We start from the raw sequence: 19,678 nt of genomic DNA on the forward strand, positions 1-19,678 counted from the left end.
GCATGGAGAAGGCCTGGGCTTTGTGAAGAGCTGAGAGAGGCTTACTGAGGGGAAGGGGAGCCTTGGGGGTCAGAATGGTGATTGGGGTGATGCAGATGGGGTTTCTCCACACCAAGGTCTTCTGAGCACTTGGCAGGAGCTGTTTGAGCAGAGCCCACCCGAAAGGTACGAAGGAGTAGATGAAGGTGAGGAAGGGAGGCTGAGAGTGAGATGATGCCTTTTAAGACTCTTCAGTAGGAGTAGGAGCTAGAACAGCAGTTGTGGGGGGGCACTGGATGTTGGGGGACTTGAGAGACCTGGGGTGGGGGCAAAAAAGAGGGGAGAATGATCACACAAGATCTCCTAGGGGCTTGAGGTCCGTCTCTAGAATGGGGTCCCCACCACCTCAGTGGGGGGCCATGAAGTGAGGCTAGGCAGCACAGAGGACAGCAGTGGCTTCACCCAGCCGTCTCCCCAGCCCCATCCAGGCTATGGGCATCAAGACAGCATTGCCTGCGGCAGAACTGGGCCTGTACTCCCTGGTGCTGAGTGGGGCCCTGGCCTACGCCGGCCAGGGCCTCCTTGAGGCTTCACAAGGTAACAGCAGGGCCCTGGGGTAGGCGGTGGGGCCCTTATTCCCCTGGAGACTGCAGGATTTCAGCCAGCAAGGCCAGAAACTTAGAGGCTCCAGACCCAGGGTATTGTTTCCTAGGCCCTGGAGGGTGGACTGAGCTGGGCGCAGTCACCAGGGACCAATATGTCAGAGGCACTGACAGAGACCCACATTCATAGCGAGACCCACCAGAGAACAGCAGAGGCAGAGAAAGAAACCCAGACCTGCTCCTCTCCCCCTAGGATGGGGGTGACCCTTGCTGTAAGGGCAGGATGGGGACATATGTGTAGCCCCCTCTTCCCTGAAACTATACTCTGTTCTCAGATGGGGCCCACAGGAAGGCTTTCCGGGAGTCTGTGCGACCTGGCTGGGAGTACATTGGCAGGAAGATGGTACGTCCCCCACACCTCAGGGTGCCTGACTGGGATCCCTGGCCCCTGGCCCATCGCTCCCATCCCAAGCCCTCCCCGCCTCTCCCCAACCCCAGATGGTCCCATGGAACAGAGGGCTCATGAGGGGGAGGGGCTCTGGCTTGGGATTCAGGACTTTTACTTTTTCTACTGGCCCCTCCTGTGCCCTCTACCCCAGGTCCTGCTCGTTTAGTAAATAAATCAAGATGTGCTTCCACAGGGGCCTCGTATACCACCTTTCCCAGGAACCATGCAACAACGCGCTGAGCAGGCCAGGATCTTAGAGGGGCAGTGGGGGCCTCATGGTGCCCTTGCTCCTCCCTACCTATCTGCCTGGAACTTCCCTCAGGGGAAAGGCAGGGACCTCCAGCCATGCCCTCTCAAATTCATAAGAAGAGCATGGGGGCCGGGAAGGTGCTGGGTCTCTCACCAGCCCAATGCCAGCCCATCCTGCCCCCTGCCTCACCTTAACCCGCCTGCTTCCTCCTGCCCGGGCCTGCCAGGACGTGGCTGACTTCGAATGGGTGATGTGGTTCACCTCCTTCCGCAATGTCATCGTCTTTGCCCTCTCTGGACATGTGCTGTTTGCTAAACTCTGCACGATGGTTGCCCCCCAGGTGAGCCAGACCCGAGCAACCCCTATCTTGCCCTGCCAGCTTCTCCCCAGCTACAGGGTTGATGGGAGATCCACCATGGGGTCCCAATTGTATGCACAGGTACATGAGGTTTTCTCTTGTCCACAGCTCCGCTCTTGGATGTATGCTGTGTACGGGATCCTGGCCGTGGTGGGCACGATGGGCCCTTGGTACCTGCTACTGGTGCTTGGTCACTGCTTGGGTCTCTATGTGGCCTCCCTCTTGGGTCAGCCTTGGCTCTGCCTTGGCCTTGGTCTGGCCAGCCTTGCCTCCTTCAAATTGGACCCCCTAATCTCCTGGCAGGTGTGCAGTAGGGCAGAGCAGGGGTGGAGGGTGCTGGGAGAGGGCCCTGAACTTCTCACCCCGTCCAAAATCCTTGCCTCCCAAATCTCCCCAAGAATTTCCGTCCCTTTCCCACCTGCCTCCAAGTCTCGGCCCATGAAGTATGCCTCACCCACCTGGGGTCGTCTCCATCGCATCGGGGACGCATCCCGCACCTTCCCTCTTCTCAGCATGGAACATGAATTGGCCCTCAGTGGCCAGTGGGACTGCTCTGGAGGAGAGGAAGGGGCAGGACCAGGCTGGGCCCTGCGGGAAGCTGGGTGAGCTTCCCAGAGATGAGGGACGCCTGGTGAGCTGGTGGCCTGTTCTCTCCCATCCAGAGCGGGTTTGTAACAGGCACTTTTGATCTTCAAGAGGTGCTGTTTCATGGGGGCAGCTGCTTCACAGTGCTGCGCTGCGCCAGCTTTGCCCTGGAGAGGTGTGCCCACCCTGACCGTTGCTACTCACTGGCGGACCTGCTCAAATACAACTTCTACCTGCCTTTCTTCTTCTTCGGACCCATCATGACCTTTGATCGCTTCCACGACCAGGTGAGAGGAGATCCTGCAGCCACCCAAAGCCGGGCAGCGCCTCCCTCTGCAGATAGGGCTCCCATGGCAGAGAGGGTGCGTCCTCATCCGTGAGCAGGACTCCAGAGCCCAGCCAGACTCCCTCCCTCCGCAGATCCTGGGGTGGGACACACTTCCCCTCCGACATCTCCCTCAGACAGGGCCCTGCCTCCCCTCACATGGGGTTCCCAAGACAGGGCAGGGTAGCCCCTGGCAGGCCCTGAACCAACTCAGACACCAGAGAGCCCTGTCTGCAGTCTCCAGCAGGACTGCCGGGCACCTTCCCGGGCAATGGGTGACTCCCCACTCAGACAGGCCCCTCCGGAGGGCCTGCCGCCGTCTCAGACACTTCGTATCACCCAGGTGAGCCAGGTGGAGCCGGTGAGGCGCGAGGGCGAGCTGTGGCGCATCCAGGCCCAGGCGGGTCTCAGTGTGATGTCCATCATAGCCGTGGATATCTTCTTTCACTTCTTCTACATCCTCACCATTCCCAATGACCTCAAGTTCGCCACTCGCCTCTCAGACAGCGCCCTCGGTGGGTATGAGGACACAGAACTGCTCCCCCGTGTCACAGCTGGGAACACTGACTTGCTGTGAGGGCACAGCACCTGGGGTGGGGGCAGAATTTATAATTTGAAATGCAGAGAATTTGCAGATACTTTTGTCCTGTGAGGCCAGAGCAAGGGGCATCTTGCAGAGTCACTCACTCCAATGCACTGGGGCTTGGGCCTGATTTCCAGAGCCCTCAAGAGACCTCCTTGGGGTAGGCCAGGTCCAGTTCCGCCCCCTGGAAGCGGGAGGTAGGGTCTCTGGGCAGCAGTCTAGGGGCAAAGACCTCTCCCAGGACCTGGGGAGAGTATCCCAAAGGGAGTTCTGGGCTCAGTGCCTCCACCAGGATTTGGGACCTGGGCAGGGGAGGCCACATGACCCCCAGGCAGTGACATCACACTGTTCCCAGCTGGCCTGGCCTACTCAAACCTGGTATACGATTGGGTGAAGGCAGCAGTCCTCTTCGGCGTGGTCAACACGGTGGCACGCCTGGACCACTTGGACCCGCCCCAGGCCCCCAAGTGCATCACAGCGCTCTATGTCTTCTCTGAAACGTGAGTACAGGGTCGTGGGCTTGTGCCCCTGGGATCCTCACATTCCCTTAGCCCCTTCCCCAACCCCCCAGGTGCCCTGCTCCTGGCTGATACACACCCCTCTGCTCTCCTCCATAGGCACTTTGACCGCGGCATCAACGACTGGCTTTGCAAGTGAGTTGGGGGGTGGCATAGGGGATGGTCAACCTGCCAGGTGTCTGAGCAGGGCAGTGCCAGATGGGGCCACCATTTTATTTATTTTTTTAAAGATTTATTTATTTTTATACAAGAACTGGGGTATAGGCCAGAGGCACGGGCGGGTGAGAGGATTCACCAGAGACAGAGCCGGGAGCAGAACAAGCAGACTGACTGAAATACACTGCTGAGGGGAGCAGCGGGCGAGACAGGAGAGGTCTGCCGCACCATGTGGGAATCTCCCTAGCTGGCTGGAAATTGAACCCGTGCCACAGAGGCTGTGGACAGCCCCACAGCGCTGTGCTCAACCCGCTGCGCCACCTGGGAGGCCTTGGGGCCACCATTTTAAAGTTCACCTCTGGCCCAGAGGAAGCAAGGTGGGTAGTGAGGTCTTGGCAAAGGTTTGAGGCAAAAGACACATAGAGGTTCAGACTTGCGTGCAGGCCCTAGAGGTGGAGAGACATGTTCAGAGTAGAGACGCACAGCAGGCAGCCTGGACAGGACTTGGCCACAGTGGCGCTGCAGGGAGGACTTGACTACTGGGGGTATCAGGAAGGAGGAGGGATAGTGGGGCAGTTTTCAGAGGGGGCATCCGTTTGACAAATGCCTTGTTGGAATCTAGGAGACATCCTCATGTAGGTTCAGGTGTTAGAGTCTGGGGGCTTGAGGTGCAGGGAAGTCTGGAGGACTCATGTAGGTGTGAGCGCTATGAATGTGGTGGATGGTCTTTAGGCCCTGGAAATGATTAAGTCCCAAGGAGAGCAGAGAGGAGAGAAGGGATAGCTGAGGTGGGGCCTGGAATGACTCTGCTTGTGAGGGACTGACAGGAGTGCTCAGAGGAGCAGGAAAAGTGAAGGCCAAGTTAGGGAGGGTCATCCAGGTTTATTGGGGGCAGCTGTGGCAGGGGAGCTAGGGAAACTGAGCAGTAGTGGTGGTGGCTAGTCTTTCACTGGAGAGGCAGGGTGGGCGGGGGCGAAAGGAAACTGAGGAACTGCACAGGGTCCCAGTGCACACAACTCCTGGGAGAAGTCTGGCACTGAAGGGAAAGACGGGGGGAGTGGCTGAAGGAAGAAATGGGGTACTTTAAAGACAGGGAATAATGGACATGCTTGGAGCCAAGAGCAATTATCGCACAGAGAGGAAGTTGCTGATGATACAGGACTGAGGGTACTTGACGGAGTGAGGTTCCTGAGGAGGGAGGTCATGGAACCAGAGCCAAGCAAAGGCCTGGACTCAGGTTGAGAAGGAAGAAGAAAAGCCAGCGTGGAAGCAGGGTGGCAGGCAAGTGTAGAAAGGTGAGGGATTCTACCCAGAGGTTTCCGTGTTCTCCATGAAGAAGGAGGCAAGGTCTAGCTGAGAGATGCAAGGTTGGAGGAGGCAGCATCTGTGTGCCCATGTAGCTGCCTAATCCCCCACCACACCCACTCAGGATTGGCAAGAGGAGAAAAGGGTGAAGAAGCCACTGCAGAGCACAGCAGGAGAAGCTGAGAAGAGAAATCTTGGTACTGAGAGCCCAGGCAGAAGTTAGAAATGGTAAATTCATGGTCTGTAATATGTGAAGGTGTGAGATCTTCCCCATCAAGGCTTAGCTTCTTCTTTTTTTTTTTTTTTTTTTTTAGTGGATTTCTTTTTTTCTTTTTTTTTTAAAGATTTATTTATTTATTTATACAAGCACTGGGTACAGTCAGAAGCGCGGGAGGGTGAGAGAATTCACCAGAGCCAGAGCGGGGAGCAGAGCAGGCAGAAGGACCAAAGTACACTGCTGAGGGGAGCAGCGGGCGGCAGGAGAGGTCTGCGCGCCATGTGGGACCCTCCTCCGGTGGCCAGGGAGCAGCCAGGGATCGAACCAGCGCCGTGGAGGCTGCGGGCAGCTTCGCAACCCAGAGCTCAACCGCTGCACCACCGGGGAGGCCCAAGGCTTAGCTTCTTGAGGAAAAAGTAGGTGAGCGGTCTCCCCCAAGGGGTGAGACGGAAAGAGTGAGTCTTTCAGATTATTTATAACAATGGCTCATTAAACATAAGCCTGGCAAAGAGGGTGGTGAAGATAGAAGGGGTCACAATATGAAGATGTTGGGATGTGTCAATGAGATTAAATAACTAAGCTGGGGTTACAGTTCAGGGAGGGATGGGTAGGGAATGGTAATTAGGAAGGAGTGAAATTTCAAGCACTGACAAATTTGGGGTTTGAGCAGTGACTGAGGCGGTGTGGAGAGGAAATCATTGGAAATGAGGTCAAGGAATGGAGAGGTCGGTGACTCACGGGTCTTCTACCAGATTCCTTTAACAAATATTTATTGAGCACATACTATGTGCCAGGTATTGTTCTAGGCACTGGAGATAGAGCAGTGAACATGGCAAAGATCCTGACCTCATGGTGCCTATAGCTTAGTGGGGAGAAACAGACCATGAACAAGCAAACAAACATGTAAATAAGATACTTTCAGAGAGTAGTTAGCATTATGAAGAAAGTGAAACAGTGGGATTGGACAGAAGTTGGCCACAGGGCAGAAGCTTCTTTGGTTGGGATCTAGGTAGGCCTTTGAGATGAGATTGAACTGAGACCTGAGTGATAAGGAAGTCTGGGGAAGAGAATTCAGGTAGAAGCAACAAGTCCGCAGGCCTTGAGGCAAGAATCCGCTGTGTGTTGGAGGGACAGAAGCCAGTAAGGTCAGAGCATAATGAATGAGTGGGGAGAATGGCAGGTGGTACAGTCAAGGAGGGAGACAGAAACCAGACAATGTGGGGTTTTCTAGCCATAATGAGGGGATTAAGTGTCTGATTGTAATGGGAAGCTACTGGGGGGAGAGGAGATTGATCATGTGATTTGAGTTATTGAGTTTTGAGTTACTGAGTTTTTTTTATAAGATTTTCTTTATTTTTTTTAAAGATTTAATTTATTTATGCATAGAAGACCTGGGGTATAGGCCAGAGGTGTGGGGGTGAAAGAATTCACCAGAGACAGAGTGGGGAGCAGAACAGGTGGACCTCCTAAAATACACTGCTAAGGGGAGCAGTGGGTGAGACAGGAGAGGTCTGCTGCGCCAGGTAGTTCAGCTCCCTGGCGGGGGATTGAACTCAGCCTGTTGTGGTGATAGCTCTGAAACTTAAACCCTAGGCCGCCAGGGAGGCCCCGTTATTGCATTCTTAAAAGATGCCACTAGCTGCCAGGTGGTGAACACGCAGTGGGCAATGAAGGCAGGAGGAGAGAGATGATTTAAAAGACTGGCAATAGCCTATGGCGAGGGTCTCGCGCGGACTAGGATGGTGGTAGTGGAGGTGGCACGCAGTGGTCGAGACTGAGGGGAGCCAGTAGGATTGGCTGACTTGGATGTGGCTGGACACCAGAACTAAGCATCCAAGACGGTGTCTACACTTCTGGTCTGCAACTGAATGAATGGTAGTATCGTTAACTGAGATGGGGATGAGGAGGGTTTGGCAAGGATGGGGCATCAGTCATTCAAGTGACCTGTCTAGCTACAGTCAGATATATGGGTCTGGGCTAAAGACACAGATTTGGTGCTCATCAGCATAGAGACAGTATTCAGAGTCTTGGTTCTAGATGAGATCATTTGAGAAGTGAAGAAATATAACTAGAGAAGAGATGAACTTGAAGACTGAGCCTCCATGTTATGAAGCTGGGTAGGGGAGGCTAAAAGTGTTGATGGTGTGGAGAGGAGCTCTCCTATTATGTATCCTTTGCTCTTTTCCTACCTATGTTTTCCCAGCTGTCCCCTCTTCTGCCTTTCCCACAGGTATGTGTATGACTACATTGGTGGGGAGCACTCTGAGGTGATCCCAGAGCTGGTGGCCTCTGTGGCCACATTTGCCGTCACTACTCTGTGGCTTGGGCCTTGTGACATTGTCTACCTGTGGTCACTCCTTAACTGCTTTGGCCTCAATTTTGAGCTCTGGGTACAGAAGCTGGCCGAGTGGGAGCCCCTAGCACAAATTGAGGTGAGCAGGGAAGGACTGGAGAGGGGTTTACTGGGTCACTGGATGGGGTGGTACTGCTCTCTGGAGTCTTCCAGTCATACTTGGCCCCCAGTCCAGAACTTCCTCACCACCAGCTTCCTGGCTGTCAGGGCAGTGGGTATCCCGCCCTCCCCACTTCTGGGGGTGTGGAACACTCAGGCCTGTGTTGGCTAGGCCTGCTCTCTCTCCAGGACTGTTTCCCCTTCCTTTTTTTTTTTTTTTTAAAGATTTATTTATTTATGCAAACAAGAGCTGGTGTACAGGCCAGAGGCACGGTGGGGGGAGGGGAGGGGGTGAGAGGATTCACCAGAGACAGAGTGGGGAACAGAACAGGCAGATTGACCAAAGTACACTGCTGAGGGGAGCAGCGGGGGAGCCAGGAGAGGTCTGCTGCGCCATGTGGGTTGCTCCCTGGCTGGCCAGGAATTGAACTCGTGCTGCAGTGGCTGTGGACAGCTTCATAAGTTGCGTCTTAACCCTTGCGCCACCAGGGAGGCCCCTGTTTCCCCTTCTTTAACAAAGGAGAGCTGACCTGAGGCTCTCAGAGACATAGGCACAGGCTCAGGACCTGGGTGGCCATGTGGGCAAGGTCTCTGACAACCATGTCCTCTTTCTCCTCTGTCTCTTGCCCCATCGCCGATGCTTTCCTGGACCGGGCAGTCCTCTCTGTCGGGGCAGATGTCCCGCAGGGTCCGGGCCCTCTTTGGGGCTGTGAACTTCTGGGCCCTCATCATGTACAACCTCGTGAGCCTCAACAGCCTTGAGTTCACAGAGCTGGTCGCCCGGCGCCTCCTACTCACAGGTGAGGTGCTACCCACAGGTGTGCTGGGCATGACCCCAAGGGCTGTGACCTTCTGAAATGCCCCCACCCCACCCCGGCACTCCAGGGACCCAGCAGGGAGGGCCAGGTGAGGGGGGGAGGCACGGGAAGAGACATGTGAGAGGAGGCGTGCTGCTCCCAGTGATTGACAGCCCCCATCCTACACAGGGTTCCCCCAGACGACACTGGCCCTCCTGTTTGTCACCTACTGTGGTGTCCAGCTGGTGAAGGAGCGAGAGCGAGCCCTGGCACTGGAAGAGGAGAAGCAGGACAAAGAGAAGCCGGAGTAGGTGGGAGGGGGGAGAGCAAAGGGCTCAGGTCAGGGGGACCAGGCCTGACCAGTAGAATAAAAGACTTTTCTACCACAGTTTGGCTGTTCCCTGTCCTGCCCCAGGCAGTCTTCTGGCTCCTGGTCCATGCTGGATAAGGAGAGAAGGTTCTGGGGCTCAAGGGGGGGGTCAGGCTCTTGGTACACAGAGTGTGAGAAGGCACCCACATGAAGGCAGAGACCATGGACCCTGCACGCAGCAGCTAAGCATGGAAGCCCTAGACCTGCAAACACCTGGTCACTGATTCTCAGATCACCTGATTCCAAACCCTGAGCTGCTGACTTGAAAGGCACTTTATTCTTCTTCAAGAAGGAGATGACTCATGCTGCAAGGTGCACGTGACGGGGACACCATCAGACAGGTGAGGAAACAGTCCTGAGGAGAAATTTACCAGCACACACAGCCTGACACTCGTCCCTGTGGTTTTGGCTCAAGAAAACCGGGAGACAGGAGACAATGGAGAGGCCTGAGGTTTCTTGGCCCTGCCCAAAACACTAGGATTGGGCAGTCATATCCCTTCCTTCACGCAGCCCCTCAGGCATCATAATGGGCTCCGGCCTCTCCCAGCCTCCTCCCTGGAGCCCCAGAGGGCCAGGCCTGTGCGTCCTGGGGTGGCGGCGGAGCTTAGCTCAGGCCCATTGGGTCCGTCACATCTTGGTCAGGCGCAGCACGTTGAGGCGCACGGGCAGGAAGGAGGCCCCGGCGGCGTAGGCGATCTCCCGCAGGACGCCCTCCCACTTCTTCTCCTCCTCGTTGTATCTGGGGATCGCAGCGGGGACAGGGGTGAAGAGCTGGGTCAGCAGAGTCCAGAGTGGGGCCCAGCAGGAAGGGATGGCTGCGTGCAGGAAGCCACCCCAGGAGCAGCCCACAGCCCCAGGCCCATCTCCAGGAAGGTCTGTCCCCAGAGAATTCTCCTGCTCTGGGAAGGGATCCCCTCACAGGGTCCAAAGGACACCCAGTCCACATTCCAGGAAGGGCCACTCTCAGGATTCCCACCTCCATGAAGTCCGTCTCCCTCTAGGAAGGTTTGCACCTCCCTGCTCCTGAGAATTTCTCCACTCGACCCTCTAAGAAGTCCCCCCAGCCCCACTCTCCTGGCGGTGCTGCTCCCCTGTGCAGGGTGGCTGCAGGGACAGCCAAAGGTGCCCAGTTTCCCAAAACCTCTTCCCCCCACCCTAAGGAAGGACCAGCCATGGAGAGCCTCGGCTTGGAGAAACTGGGGTCCAGCTACTTCTCAAACCTGACCCCAGCCCTGTCCCCAGAGCGAGCATCCAAGAGGGAGGGGAGAGGAAAGGCCTGGCTGCCTCTCCGTGGCCCCCTCTATTCCCCGGGCCTAGTTCCATGGGTCTGTGCCCCACGCAGGGGCAGCGCCACAGTCGGACACAGTGCCGTGTGTGCACGCCCAGACTTTCCCACCCAGCCGCAGATCCAGGGCTGAGCCGGGCGGGTTTGCTGTCCCAGATGTTGTCCCAGCTGCCGGCTCCCTGGAAGAGGAATCAGCTCTGCCCCCAGGGGAGCTTTAGGCACCCGGGTGCCCTGCCATGGTGCCCTGATTCTCCCTCACCTCCCCAGGGCGGGCTCACCTCCAGATGTCATTGAGCTCTGTGGGAACCAGCTCCCCGGACTCTGTCTCCAGGGTGGCAAAGCCGCCGATGGCATAGAGGGTGCCCGACAGGCTGACCAGGCTGAGCGAGCTCCGCTCCTGTGGGAAGGCTTCAAAGGGTGCCCACCTGGAGGGAAGAGTGTGTGAGGAATATCAAGGGGGCAGGGGTCTCAGCCAGTCAAGTCGCTGTCTCCCGCCCTCAGCATCCACTTCAGCTGCACCCACAGCTTCCACTGCACCCCGCTCCCATGCTCCCCGCACAACCTCTGTTTCCTGACTCTCAAGCTTCCTTCATTCCTCTCACCTGGCTCCCACCCTCCCGGGCCCAACCACCGGAGGACCCCAGTGCACACCTCTGCTGAGCCCTTTTCTACCTCCCACCAGGTCACCATCTCAGATTCCATCCCGATGAGTCATCCGCCCCTTTGTCCCTCAGGCCTGGGCCTCAGCTTCTCCCATCTGTGCACTGTTGACACCTCATCACTCCCTCCAGCCCAGCCCTCTCTCTGCCCACATGGGCTCCTCCTGGACAACCACAGGCACCTCAAATGCACAAGTCCTAACTAGACCCTCACTTTCCCTACCTAAGCGGACGGTTCTCCAATAAACGGCCCTCCACCCTCACTGACAAGCATCCCCAACTTTCTCTCAGCAGCATCCAATCAATTGCTAAATTCTATTTCTTCTGTCTCTTAAACGTTTGCTACTCAAAGTATAGCATGTGGGCCAGCAGGCTCAACGCCACCTCGGGGGTTGTTAGAAACGCAGATTCCTCAGCCACACCCCAGACCTGAAAATCAGAATCTGCACTTTCACTGGGTCCCCTGCAGATACCTGGGCTCACTGCCCAGTGTGAGAAGCCGGGGTCAGGTGTCAGCGCCTCTCTCGGCCCCACCTCCACTGTACACTGCAGCCCTAGCCACCATCAGCTCTTGCTGTGCAGCTGCACCCCGGCTCCCCCAATCCCTACTCTGTGCTCTACAGCTGCCACCATAGATGGGAGCTGAAAGCCTGCCAGAGGCATCTCATTGCCCTCAGGATACAGCCCCTCAGCCCCATGCCCATCTCCAGCCCCACCTCCCGCCCTCCCCACACCCCATGGGACCTGAGCAAAGACATTGCCTCCAAGGGCCCACCTTTTTCTCCTGTCTTGCCACTGACTTTTCTTTGCCTGAAGCATCCTTCTCTCACCACCCCTTTGGCTGCCAGCTCAGTTTTCTCCTTCCTGACCTCCCAGGACAGCGTTACTTCTGTTTTGTTCACCAAGGTCTCCTCAGCACCAGGCCAGTGCCTGGTGTGAGTCAGAAAGAGGACCCTGATGTCTTCTACTTGACACCTGGGTGCTCTGTGCCACAGACCAGGTCTGCCAAGCCCTCGCCCCAGACTGCTGGGGAAGCCCTCTCGTGCACGCATGCAGAGGACCAGGCTCAACAGTGCAGACCCAGGACAGTGTGTACGGCTCCCACAGGGCAGACGCGGAGGCCAAGCCAGGCCCAGAGTCCCACAGCCCAGAGCTTATAGGAGGACCCTTGGTGCCTGGTTGTCCTGGTTGGGGAGAGAGAGGCAGGAGCCGTACTTGTTGTCAGCGATGCTGTACACCTCTGCGGAACTGGTCAGCCCTGTGTCTGTGACCCCAGCAGCCACAAAAATGCGCCCGTCATGGATGGTGGCCCCAAAGAGTGATCGGGCTGTCTGCATGGGTGCCAGCTCCTTCCACTCGAACTTCTTAGGGTCATAGACGCACATCTTGTTCAGGCACTTCCTGTGGGGTGGGGGACAGTGAGCAAACAGGAGGTGGCAGGAGCAGGGCAGCCTCTCCCCTGGGCCAACCCTGCACCGCCTCCTGACCCGCCTCAGCCTCGGGGCCAGCGTGCTTCCACCTGCAGCGCTCCTCCAGGTCTGTGCCTCACCTGTTGCTGCCTTTGCCACCAATGACATAAACCAGGTCCATATGGGAGAGCACAGCGTGGCCATACACGGCATAAGGCAGAGGGTCCGATTCGCCCCATTTGAAAGACCTGGGAGGGACGAGAATAGGGCGAGCGCCCGCCTCAGGCGCAGCTCCAGCCTCTGCATTCACCACCCACAAGAGGCAGCTCAGGGCGCCCCGATGCATCACCGGAACTCCCCCGACCCTCGCTGCCGCGCGCCCACCCGACGTCCTACCCGCCCCGCCCCGCCCCTACCCGGTCTAGGCCCCGGCCCCGGGCTCTCGCCCCGCGGCCCCGCCCCGCGGCCCCGGACCGCCCCGGGACTCCAGGCTCCCGCCCGGATCCTCAGCCCCGCCCCAGCCCCGCTCACAGCCGGTCGTAGCACAGGACAGAGTCCAGGCTGAGCTCCGCGTCCTTGAGCTCGCGGCCGCCGACCACGTAGATGGAGTTGAGGGCCTCTCCCAGGCCGAAGAGGCAGCGTGGCGAAGGCAGAGGCGGCATCCCCAGCCACTCGGAGTCCAGGTGGTCGAACTGCGGACCGGGCGTGGAGTCAGCTACCACCCCAGCTCCAGCCCCCCCCACCCCCAAGGCCAGCCCGTGCCCCAACCCTGGTCACAGGAGGAGAGGGGCTATTGGCAGGGCCTGTGCCTCCCGGAGGCTGTCCCTGGAGAAGCGCCCTCCTTTCATAAAACAGAGCAGCCAAGGGCGCCCCTCTTCCCCACACAAGGTAGAGGCCGCTGAGACGGCCATTGTAGTACCATGTTGGGATCCTTGGTCAGAGCTGAGAAGGGGCGTCTGAGAGCAAGGTCCATTTGAGGCCCTAGGCCTCCCCCAGCCCAGCTTGCCAGTGAGGGCTGGCGACTCTGGGTTTCCATCAGCCGCTTCAGAGGGAACTTCCCAGTAAGCCCTGCCACTCAGCCCTTAAGCTCTGCAGGGCAAGTTTATCCACTCCACAGCCTTATACTAGTGATTCAGTGGTTTATGTTCTTGGAAGGCTTTCTGAGGGCTGATCAGTCCGCTAATGAATACTTTAGAAGCATCATTTAACTTTCAAACAACCTTGTCAAGCAGGAATAATACCCCTATTCACAAAGAGGCTCCTAAAGAATAAACAATGGACCTCGATGTTTGACTCATAATAGTGGAACTGCACCCCACCCTCACCCCCAGGCTAACCCTGGCACCAAGCTACCCCTCACCTCTCACATGGCCGGCTGTCCCTGGGCACTCCAGCTCATTCATTCCCATCTCTGTCCCTTGCTCACCATTCCTGGCCACAGGCACTACCGCTCTCCTCTCCTGTCTCCTAATTCCCCCAACTGACAAGACTGAAACCTACATAGCTAGTTCAGAAAAGCATTTTTGCCCTTGGAGGTCCCACAGTCACCCTGGGCACCCCACCCTAATGATTCCCTGTTGGAACTCAGTTTCCTCATCTGCACAATGGGAGGACTACAAGATAGGCCCTTTAGGACACTATCCTGGCCCTCAGGTAAGGACCCTGCCCTTTAGACTGCCCTTCTGCCTCCTTCTCGCTGGGCCTGCCCCCAGCCTTTGTTCAGTGCTAGGGCCTCCATATCAGACACTTGTGGGATTAACATCCTCCTGAACTGACACACCAAAGTTATGCAGCTTAGCATCAACCACCTAAGACGGTCTTCAGTCTTAGGGAACGGGCTGTCAGTGAACCTCCCTGGTCTACAGCTCACCCTAGACCCAGGGACGCTGCCCAACAAGTAGACAGCGGGGTCTGTTGGGCTTCAAGGCTGCTGCCTATGACCAGGCTCCAGGACTGGCTGCCTCCTCCCGGGGCTGGCCAGGCACCTGCAAGAAGTAAGCACTCATAGGGTCCTCCTTGTTCTCCTCGTTGTAGAAGAGGCCCCCGGCCACGAAGACCTGGTTCTCCTTGGTCACCAGGCTGACGTGGTTCTTGGGGATCTGCGTAGAGAGGGATGCACAGTAGCACTCGTTGGCCGCGGGATCATAGGCCATGGCGCCCTCCTCACTGATCATGAAGATGAGGTCCTGCAGGAACATGCCAAAGCGCAAAGTGTCATTGAGGATCCCGGGCAGGACTCGCTCCGCGTCGTCCTCATTCTCCTCGGCCTTGGCTTCAGGCGTGCCCTTGTTGTCTGCCTTGGCACCTGTCTCCTTCCCCTTCTCCTTCTTCTTCTTGCGCAGCACAGTGAGGCGGCCCTCGTGCGCATCCTTCACCATCTGCACCTTGCGCAGCAGCTCGGGCTGGGCCCGCACGAGAGGGTGTCGCTCCACGCGGCTTTCCAGAAAGGCCCGTGGCAGCAGGCGGCAGCGCACGCTCTCGAAGACCGTGGGCAGCGCGCGCTGGCGCTCCGCCTGCGCCTGGGCGTCGCCGGAGCCAGCCCACTGCATCACCGCCTCGAACACGGCCTCCTCCTTCTCCACGTTGAGGCTGTCGCTGGAGATGATGGCGATAAGCTCATCGGCCGAGAGCCCGAGGAAGTCGGCGTCGCGCGCCACGAGGGCGAAGCGCGAGCAGATGAAGTCGCGGGCGGCCACCGCGAGGCGCGCGCAGTCCAGGAGGAGGCCGAGGCGGAAGACGGCCAGGCAGTTGGAGAGACACAGGCGCTTCTGCAGGAAGGACACGCAGATGGTGAAGATGGAAGGGATCTGAAAGCGGTGTGCGGCGGCGAACAAGTCCTGCACGCTCGCCTCGTCCAGCGCGATCTCCGACGTGTACAGGTAGTGCAGCACCTGGGCCACCACGTCCGGGGACACCTCCTCCAGCCGCAGCTCGCCCGCCTGTTCCGGCTCTGCCAGAAAGCGAGCTCGGAAGTAGGGGCTGCAGGCGGCCAGCACCAGGCGGTGGCACGGAAACTCGCGCTCACCCACCCGCACCACACAGTCAAGGAACTTGCCGTGGTCCAGCATGTCCTTGAGCCCATCCTGCAGGAGCGTCTGCTGGTACAGGCGCTGCTCCTCCGCCTGCTCCAAGCCCAGTGCCATGGTGGGTGGCCTTGGGTGCCGCAACCTTAGCAGCAGGTTCCTCTCCCAAGTCCCCGGCTTTCCTGCTGGGTCTCCCCGGGTCTAGGCAGCTGTCTTCGCGGGGCTATATATAGAGGTGGGCTGGGCCCTGTAAGATGAGCTGCCTGGCTTCTGCACATGACACAGAGGTGACAGCTGGTCAGATGCCCCTTCCCAGAGCAGGCTTGACTCAGCCCCCAGGACTCATGGGCCCCCTGAGGGGTGTCTGGGCCCACTGGGGAAGAAAGAGAGCATCCTGTTTCTTTTATCTATCTATCTATCTATCTATCTATCTATCTATCTATCTATCTGGGATTCTGCATTCTTTGGTAGGGCAGTGCCTCTCAGGGACAGAGATGACCCTCAATTCAAGGACGGGCAGCATTAGAGTCCCTCTTCTAATATCTTCCTTCTTTATACCTTCTAGGCCTCCCCGTGAATGCCTCTTCTCCCTGCCTGGAATAACTCACTCCAGCTGCTGCTGTTACAGTGCGCTTGGGCTTCCTGCCCAGTGACCTGGGGCATGTCATTCACTCACTGGGGACCTGGTTGCTCCACCTTTAAAATGGAAATCCTTTACTGCTTTTGTTAGGGGGAAAAGGATGTCCCAAAGCAAATTCCATATAGGCTTTGTGGACTCCACCCCCACCCCAGGTCAAAGCCAAAGACACTGGGAACTCCAAATCCCATCACCACCAAAGGGAAGGTGGCTGGGACCTGAGGGTGGGGTTAAGCAGCCAGGTGTATACAAAAAGGCAGACACGTGGGCTTTGAGGGGCTCTTCATTTTTGGGCTCTCAGCCAGCTCGCAGCGTCCGGCCAGCTCTGAGAGTGACTTTGGGTTTCCAGGTCGTCGGATCAGCTCTGAGAGTGACTTTGGGTTTCCAGGTCGTCGGATCAGCTCTGAGAGTGACTTTGGGTTTCCAGGTCGTCGGATCAGGTAGGACGCATTAAAGACTTTATTTCCCTATTTTCTCCCTGAGTTGTACATTTTCCTTATTTTTTTTTTCTTGTAAATAAACCTTTTATTAACCCTTTTGCGTGTGTCTGTAGTAGAGTAGTCATAAGTCCCTTTAAAGCGCGCGGGTGAGGACCCACAGCCAGGAACCCGTTTAATATCAGGGTTGCTCTATAACACTTTCTCCACCTGCTCCGAGACCCTCCTTGGACTGTGTAGAAAAGCAAGAAGGTGCCCTAGGTAAACAAGGTCTTCATTTTCCTTTGGGATCTGGGGCAAAGTCAGATCTCCCTGTTGAAACTATGTTCCTTCCTGAACAATGAGGAGGTCAAGTTAGGCTCTAAGGACCTCAGTTTAGTTCTGCTGAAATCCAGAAACATGTGTCCCTGTGGATTCCCTTTCACGTGGCTTTAACATCACAAGGTGTCAGACACATTAGAAAACTAACTTCCTAGTATTTGATTCTCGTAGACATCTCAACTATCTAGGGAAGTGACCTTCTAGATTCCAGTATTCAAAAAGTAACACTCTAAGAGTGTAATATTCTGTTGATAGGACTCTAGCTGTTTGTGCTCATGGTTCCTTCCACACTGAGCTTGACCTGAGCCAGCCTAGCTTCAGGGCCCTCGCATCTGTCTAAGGGGTCAGAATAGGGGCCCCAGAATAGCCAGTCCTGATAACCACCCTACTCTGGACTCCTGACAACCCCCCTTTACACACACACACACACACACACACACACACACACACACACACACATACCAGCCTCAGTCACCAAAATTAACTTGCTCCCAAAGTGCCAGAGGCTGCAGCTGTGGGTTAAATTTAGCCCCCGGGGTGCTGGTGGAACTGTTATGGGGCATTCTCCCATCATTCCTCTGAGTCATTTGTTTATAACCTCAGGTTTGGCTGTCTGGGGGATTGCAGAGGGGATCTCTCAGGCTGGGCCAGGACTGAGTCACCTTCCCCTTTGTGATCTTAGCAATATCACTGCCTGTCCCTGCTGAATGGTATCCCCACTTTTCCCCACACGCCCCTCCACCCCCACAGGCCCAAACAGGCCTAACAGGAGAAAAGCACACAGCGAGGTCCTGGAGATAGTTCTGTGGCTCCTTCATTACCTTGCAGAAAGGACAAAGGCCCACCTAAAGAGGGCAGGTGCTGGGCCCTGGCTGCAGGGCATTTCCCACAAGCACCTTCCATGTGAAGACTCTAAGAGACCAGGTGACTTGGCCAAGCCACACAGCTGGCAAGTGACCAAGACGGGTGAAGCAGATCTGTCTGCCTCCCAAGTCTGGGAATCCTTCTACCTGCTTCCCACAAATGAACCCAAAAAGTCCATTAATCATAGTGCCATTTCCCAAGACCAGGACAGAAGGTACTGACTGAACAATTAACTGATATTTATCAAGTGACTCAATGATGTATTTTTAGATCATGATGAATCCCATAGTGCTATCTCCTTACCAAAGCATTTCACTAGAATATTTATATGTGGCTCCTTCATTCATCGAGAACCTACTGTGCACTGCTTAAAGTGCTGAGGACTGAGCAGTGTACACATTGGGCAAGAATTCCTGTCATTATGAAGCTTATGTTCATTGGAGGTTGGGGTTGGGTGGGTGGGGATAACAACAAATAGTTATACAGAAGGATGTCAGATGATGATAACAGCTTGGGTGCCAAGTATCGGAGAAGGGGCATGGGAAATGAAAGGTGGAGCTGATGCTGGAATCATCAGGATAGACTCATTAAAAGGCCTGCATTTGAGCAGGTTCAAGCCTTGGGAAAAGAAGATTTCAGGCAAGGGAATGGCTGGAGCAAAGGCCCTGAGGCAGGAGAGCACCTGGCCGATTCCAGGAATAGTGAGGAAGCCAGTGGGACTGAGGCTTTGAAGAAGGATGTGAGTAAGAGGAGATAAGAGAAGTAATGGATGGGCCTCCCTGGTGGTGCAAGGGGTTAAGCACCGCACTATGAAACAATCCACAGCCTCTGCAGCACAAGTTCGATCCCCAGCCAGCCAGGGAGAAACCCACATGGCGCAGCAGACCTCTCCTGACTCGCCCACTGCTCCCCTTAGCAGTGTAGTTTGGACTATCTGCCTATTTTGTTCCCTGCTCTGTTTCTGGTGAATCTTCTCACCCCGGCACCTCTGTCCTGTACCCCAGTTCTTGTATGCATAAATAAATAAATCTTTAAAAAAGAGAGAGAAGTAATGGCTGAGGGAATCATGTAAGGCCATGTGGGTGAGTATACAGTGAAGTGGAACCAGTATTTATTTTTAAATTATAATTCTGGGGAAAGCAAAAATATACAAAAGTAGAATAATGCATTGACCTCTCATGCATCCATCACCCCATTTCGATGTTGTCATCTGGCGGTGACGAATATTGTTTCATCTCTGTCCCCACCCACTCTATTGCTCAGCCAGGGAGATGCGCAGGGATCAGATATGGGTACAGGACAGAGGGGGAGAAAGCATGACCTCACGGCTTTTAGCTGAGTCCTAGGAAAATGTCACCTCACTTCATCCTTTTAATTTTCACTCATTTACTCTTCATACCAAAATTATGAGGGAGGTATTATCTCCCCCATTTTACTGAAAGTGACATTTAGATGGCCAGCAAATAAGGATCAGTTTTAAAACTTACAACAAGCCGAAAGCAATCAAAACAGTGTGTTAACTGGCACAAAGCTTGATTTATAGACCAGTGGAATAGAAAACATAGTCCAGAAACAAACCCTCATGGCCAGTGTTTTCTGTAGAAAATCCTGTGGCAGTTTCCTATAGAACTAAATATGCAACTACAATTTAACCCAGCAATTGCCCCTTTGAGCATTTATTATTTATTATTTATTCATGAGAAATTATAATGTATATTCATACAAAACTCTAGCAGCTATATTTATCATAGCAAAAGATTGGAAACAGTCCTACCCTCCTTCGATGGTAGAATGTTGTACACGTGAACCATGGAGCAGCACTCAGCAATGAAAACAAATAAATTGCTGATATATATATACAATAACATGGATCAACCCCTAACAGAATTAGGCCAAGTAAAACATGTCAGTCCCAAAGATCACATCCTATGTGATTCCACTAATATAACATTTTGAAAGGACTAGAGATTTTAAAAGTACAGATTGGTGGCTGCCAGTGGTTAGGAACAGAGTGGAGAGAGACAGGAGGGAGTTATGTGTAGTTATAAAAGAGGCAAGAGAAGGATCTTTGTGGTGATAAAATGGTTCTGTGTTTTGA

The 19,678-nt window shown here is 55.5% G+C and overlaps 2 protein-coding genes across 2 annotated transcripts; one reads left to right on the forward strand and one right to left on the reverse strand.

The window, feature by feature from the left end:
* Positions 1 to 470: 470 nt before the first annotated feature.
* On the forward strand, positions 471 to 8,886 carry HHATL (hedgehog acyltransferase like; the record flags this gene model as incomplete). Its single annotated transcript, XM_084247989.1, has 11 exons — positions 471 to 576; positions 917 to 984; positions 1,506 to 1,619; positions 1,746 to 1,940; positions 2,300 to 2,509; positions 2,891 to 3,062; positions 3,486 to 3,630; positions 3,748 to 3,783; positions 7,557 to 7,758; positions 8,437 to 8,578; positions 8,765 to 8,886. The coding sequence occupies 11 exons, from the start codon at positions 471 to 473 to the stop codon at positions 8,884 to 8,886; spliced, it is 1,512 nt and encodes a 503-aa protein (XP_084104115.1).
* A 635-nt stretch (positions 8,887 to 9,521) lies between these two features.
* Positions 9,522 to 15,441, reverse strand: KLHL40 (kelch like family member 40; the record flags this gene model as incomplete). The annotated part of the gene is made up of 6 exons (XM_084248098.1): positions 9,522 to 9,684; positions 10,509 to 10,655; positions 12,105 to 12,290; positions 12,439 to 12,546; positions 12,830 to 12,990; positions 14,284 to 15,441. 6 exons carry the CDS (start codon positions 15,439 to 15,441, stop codon positions 9,573 to 9,575), a joined length of 1,872 nt encoding a protein of 623 aa, XP_084104224.1. The 3' UTR covers positions 9,522 to 9,572.
* Between the last annotated feature and the right edge of the window lie 4,237 nt (positions 15,442 to 19,678).

This window comes from Talpa europaea (genome assembly GCF_964194135.1).
Source record: "Talpa europaea genome assembly, chromosome: 11".
NCBI lineage: Eukaryota > Metazoa > Chordata > Mammalia > Eulipotyphla > Talpidae > Talpa > Talpa europaea.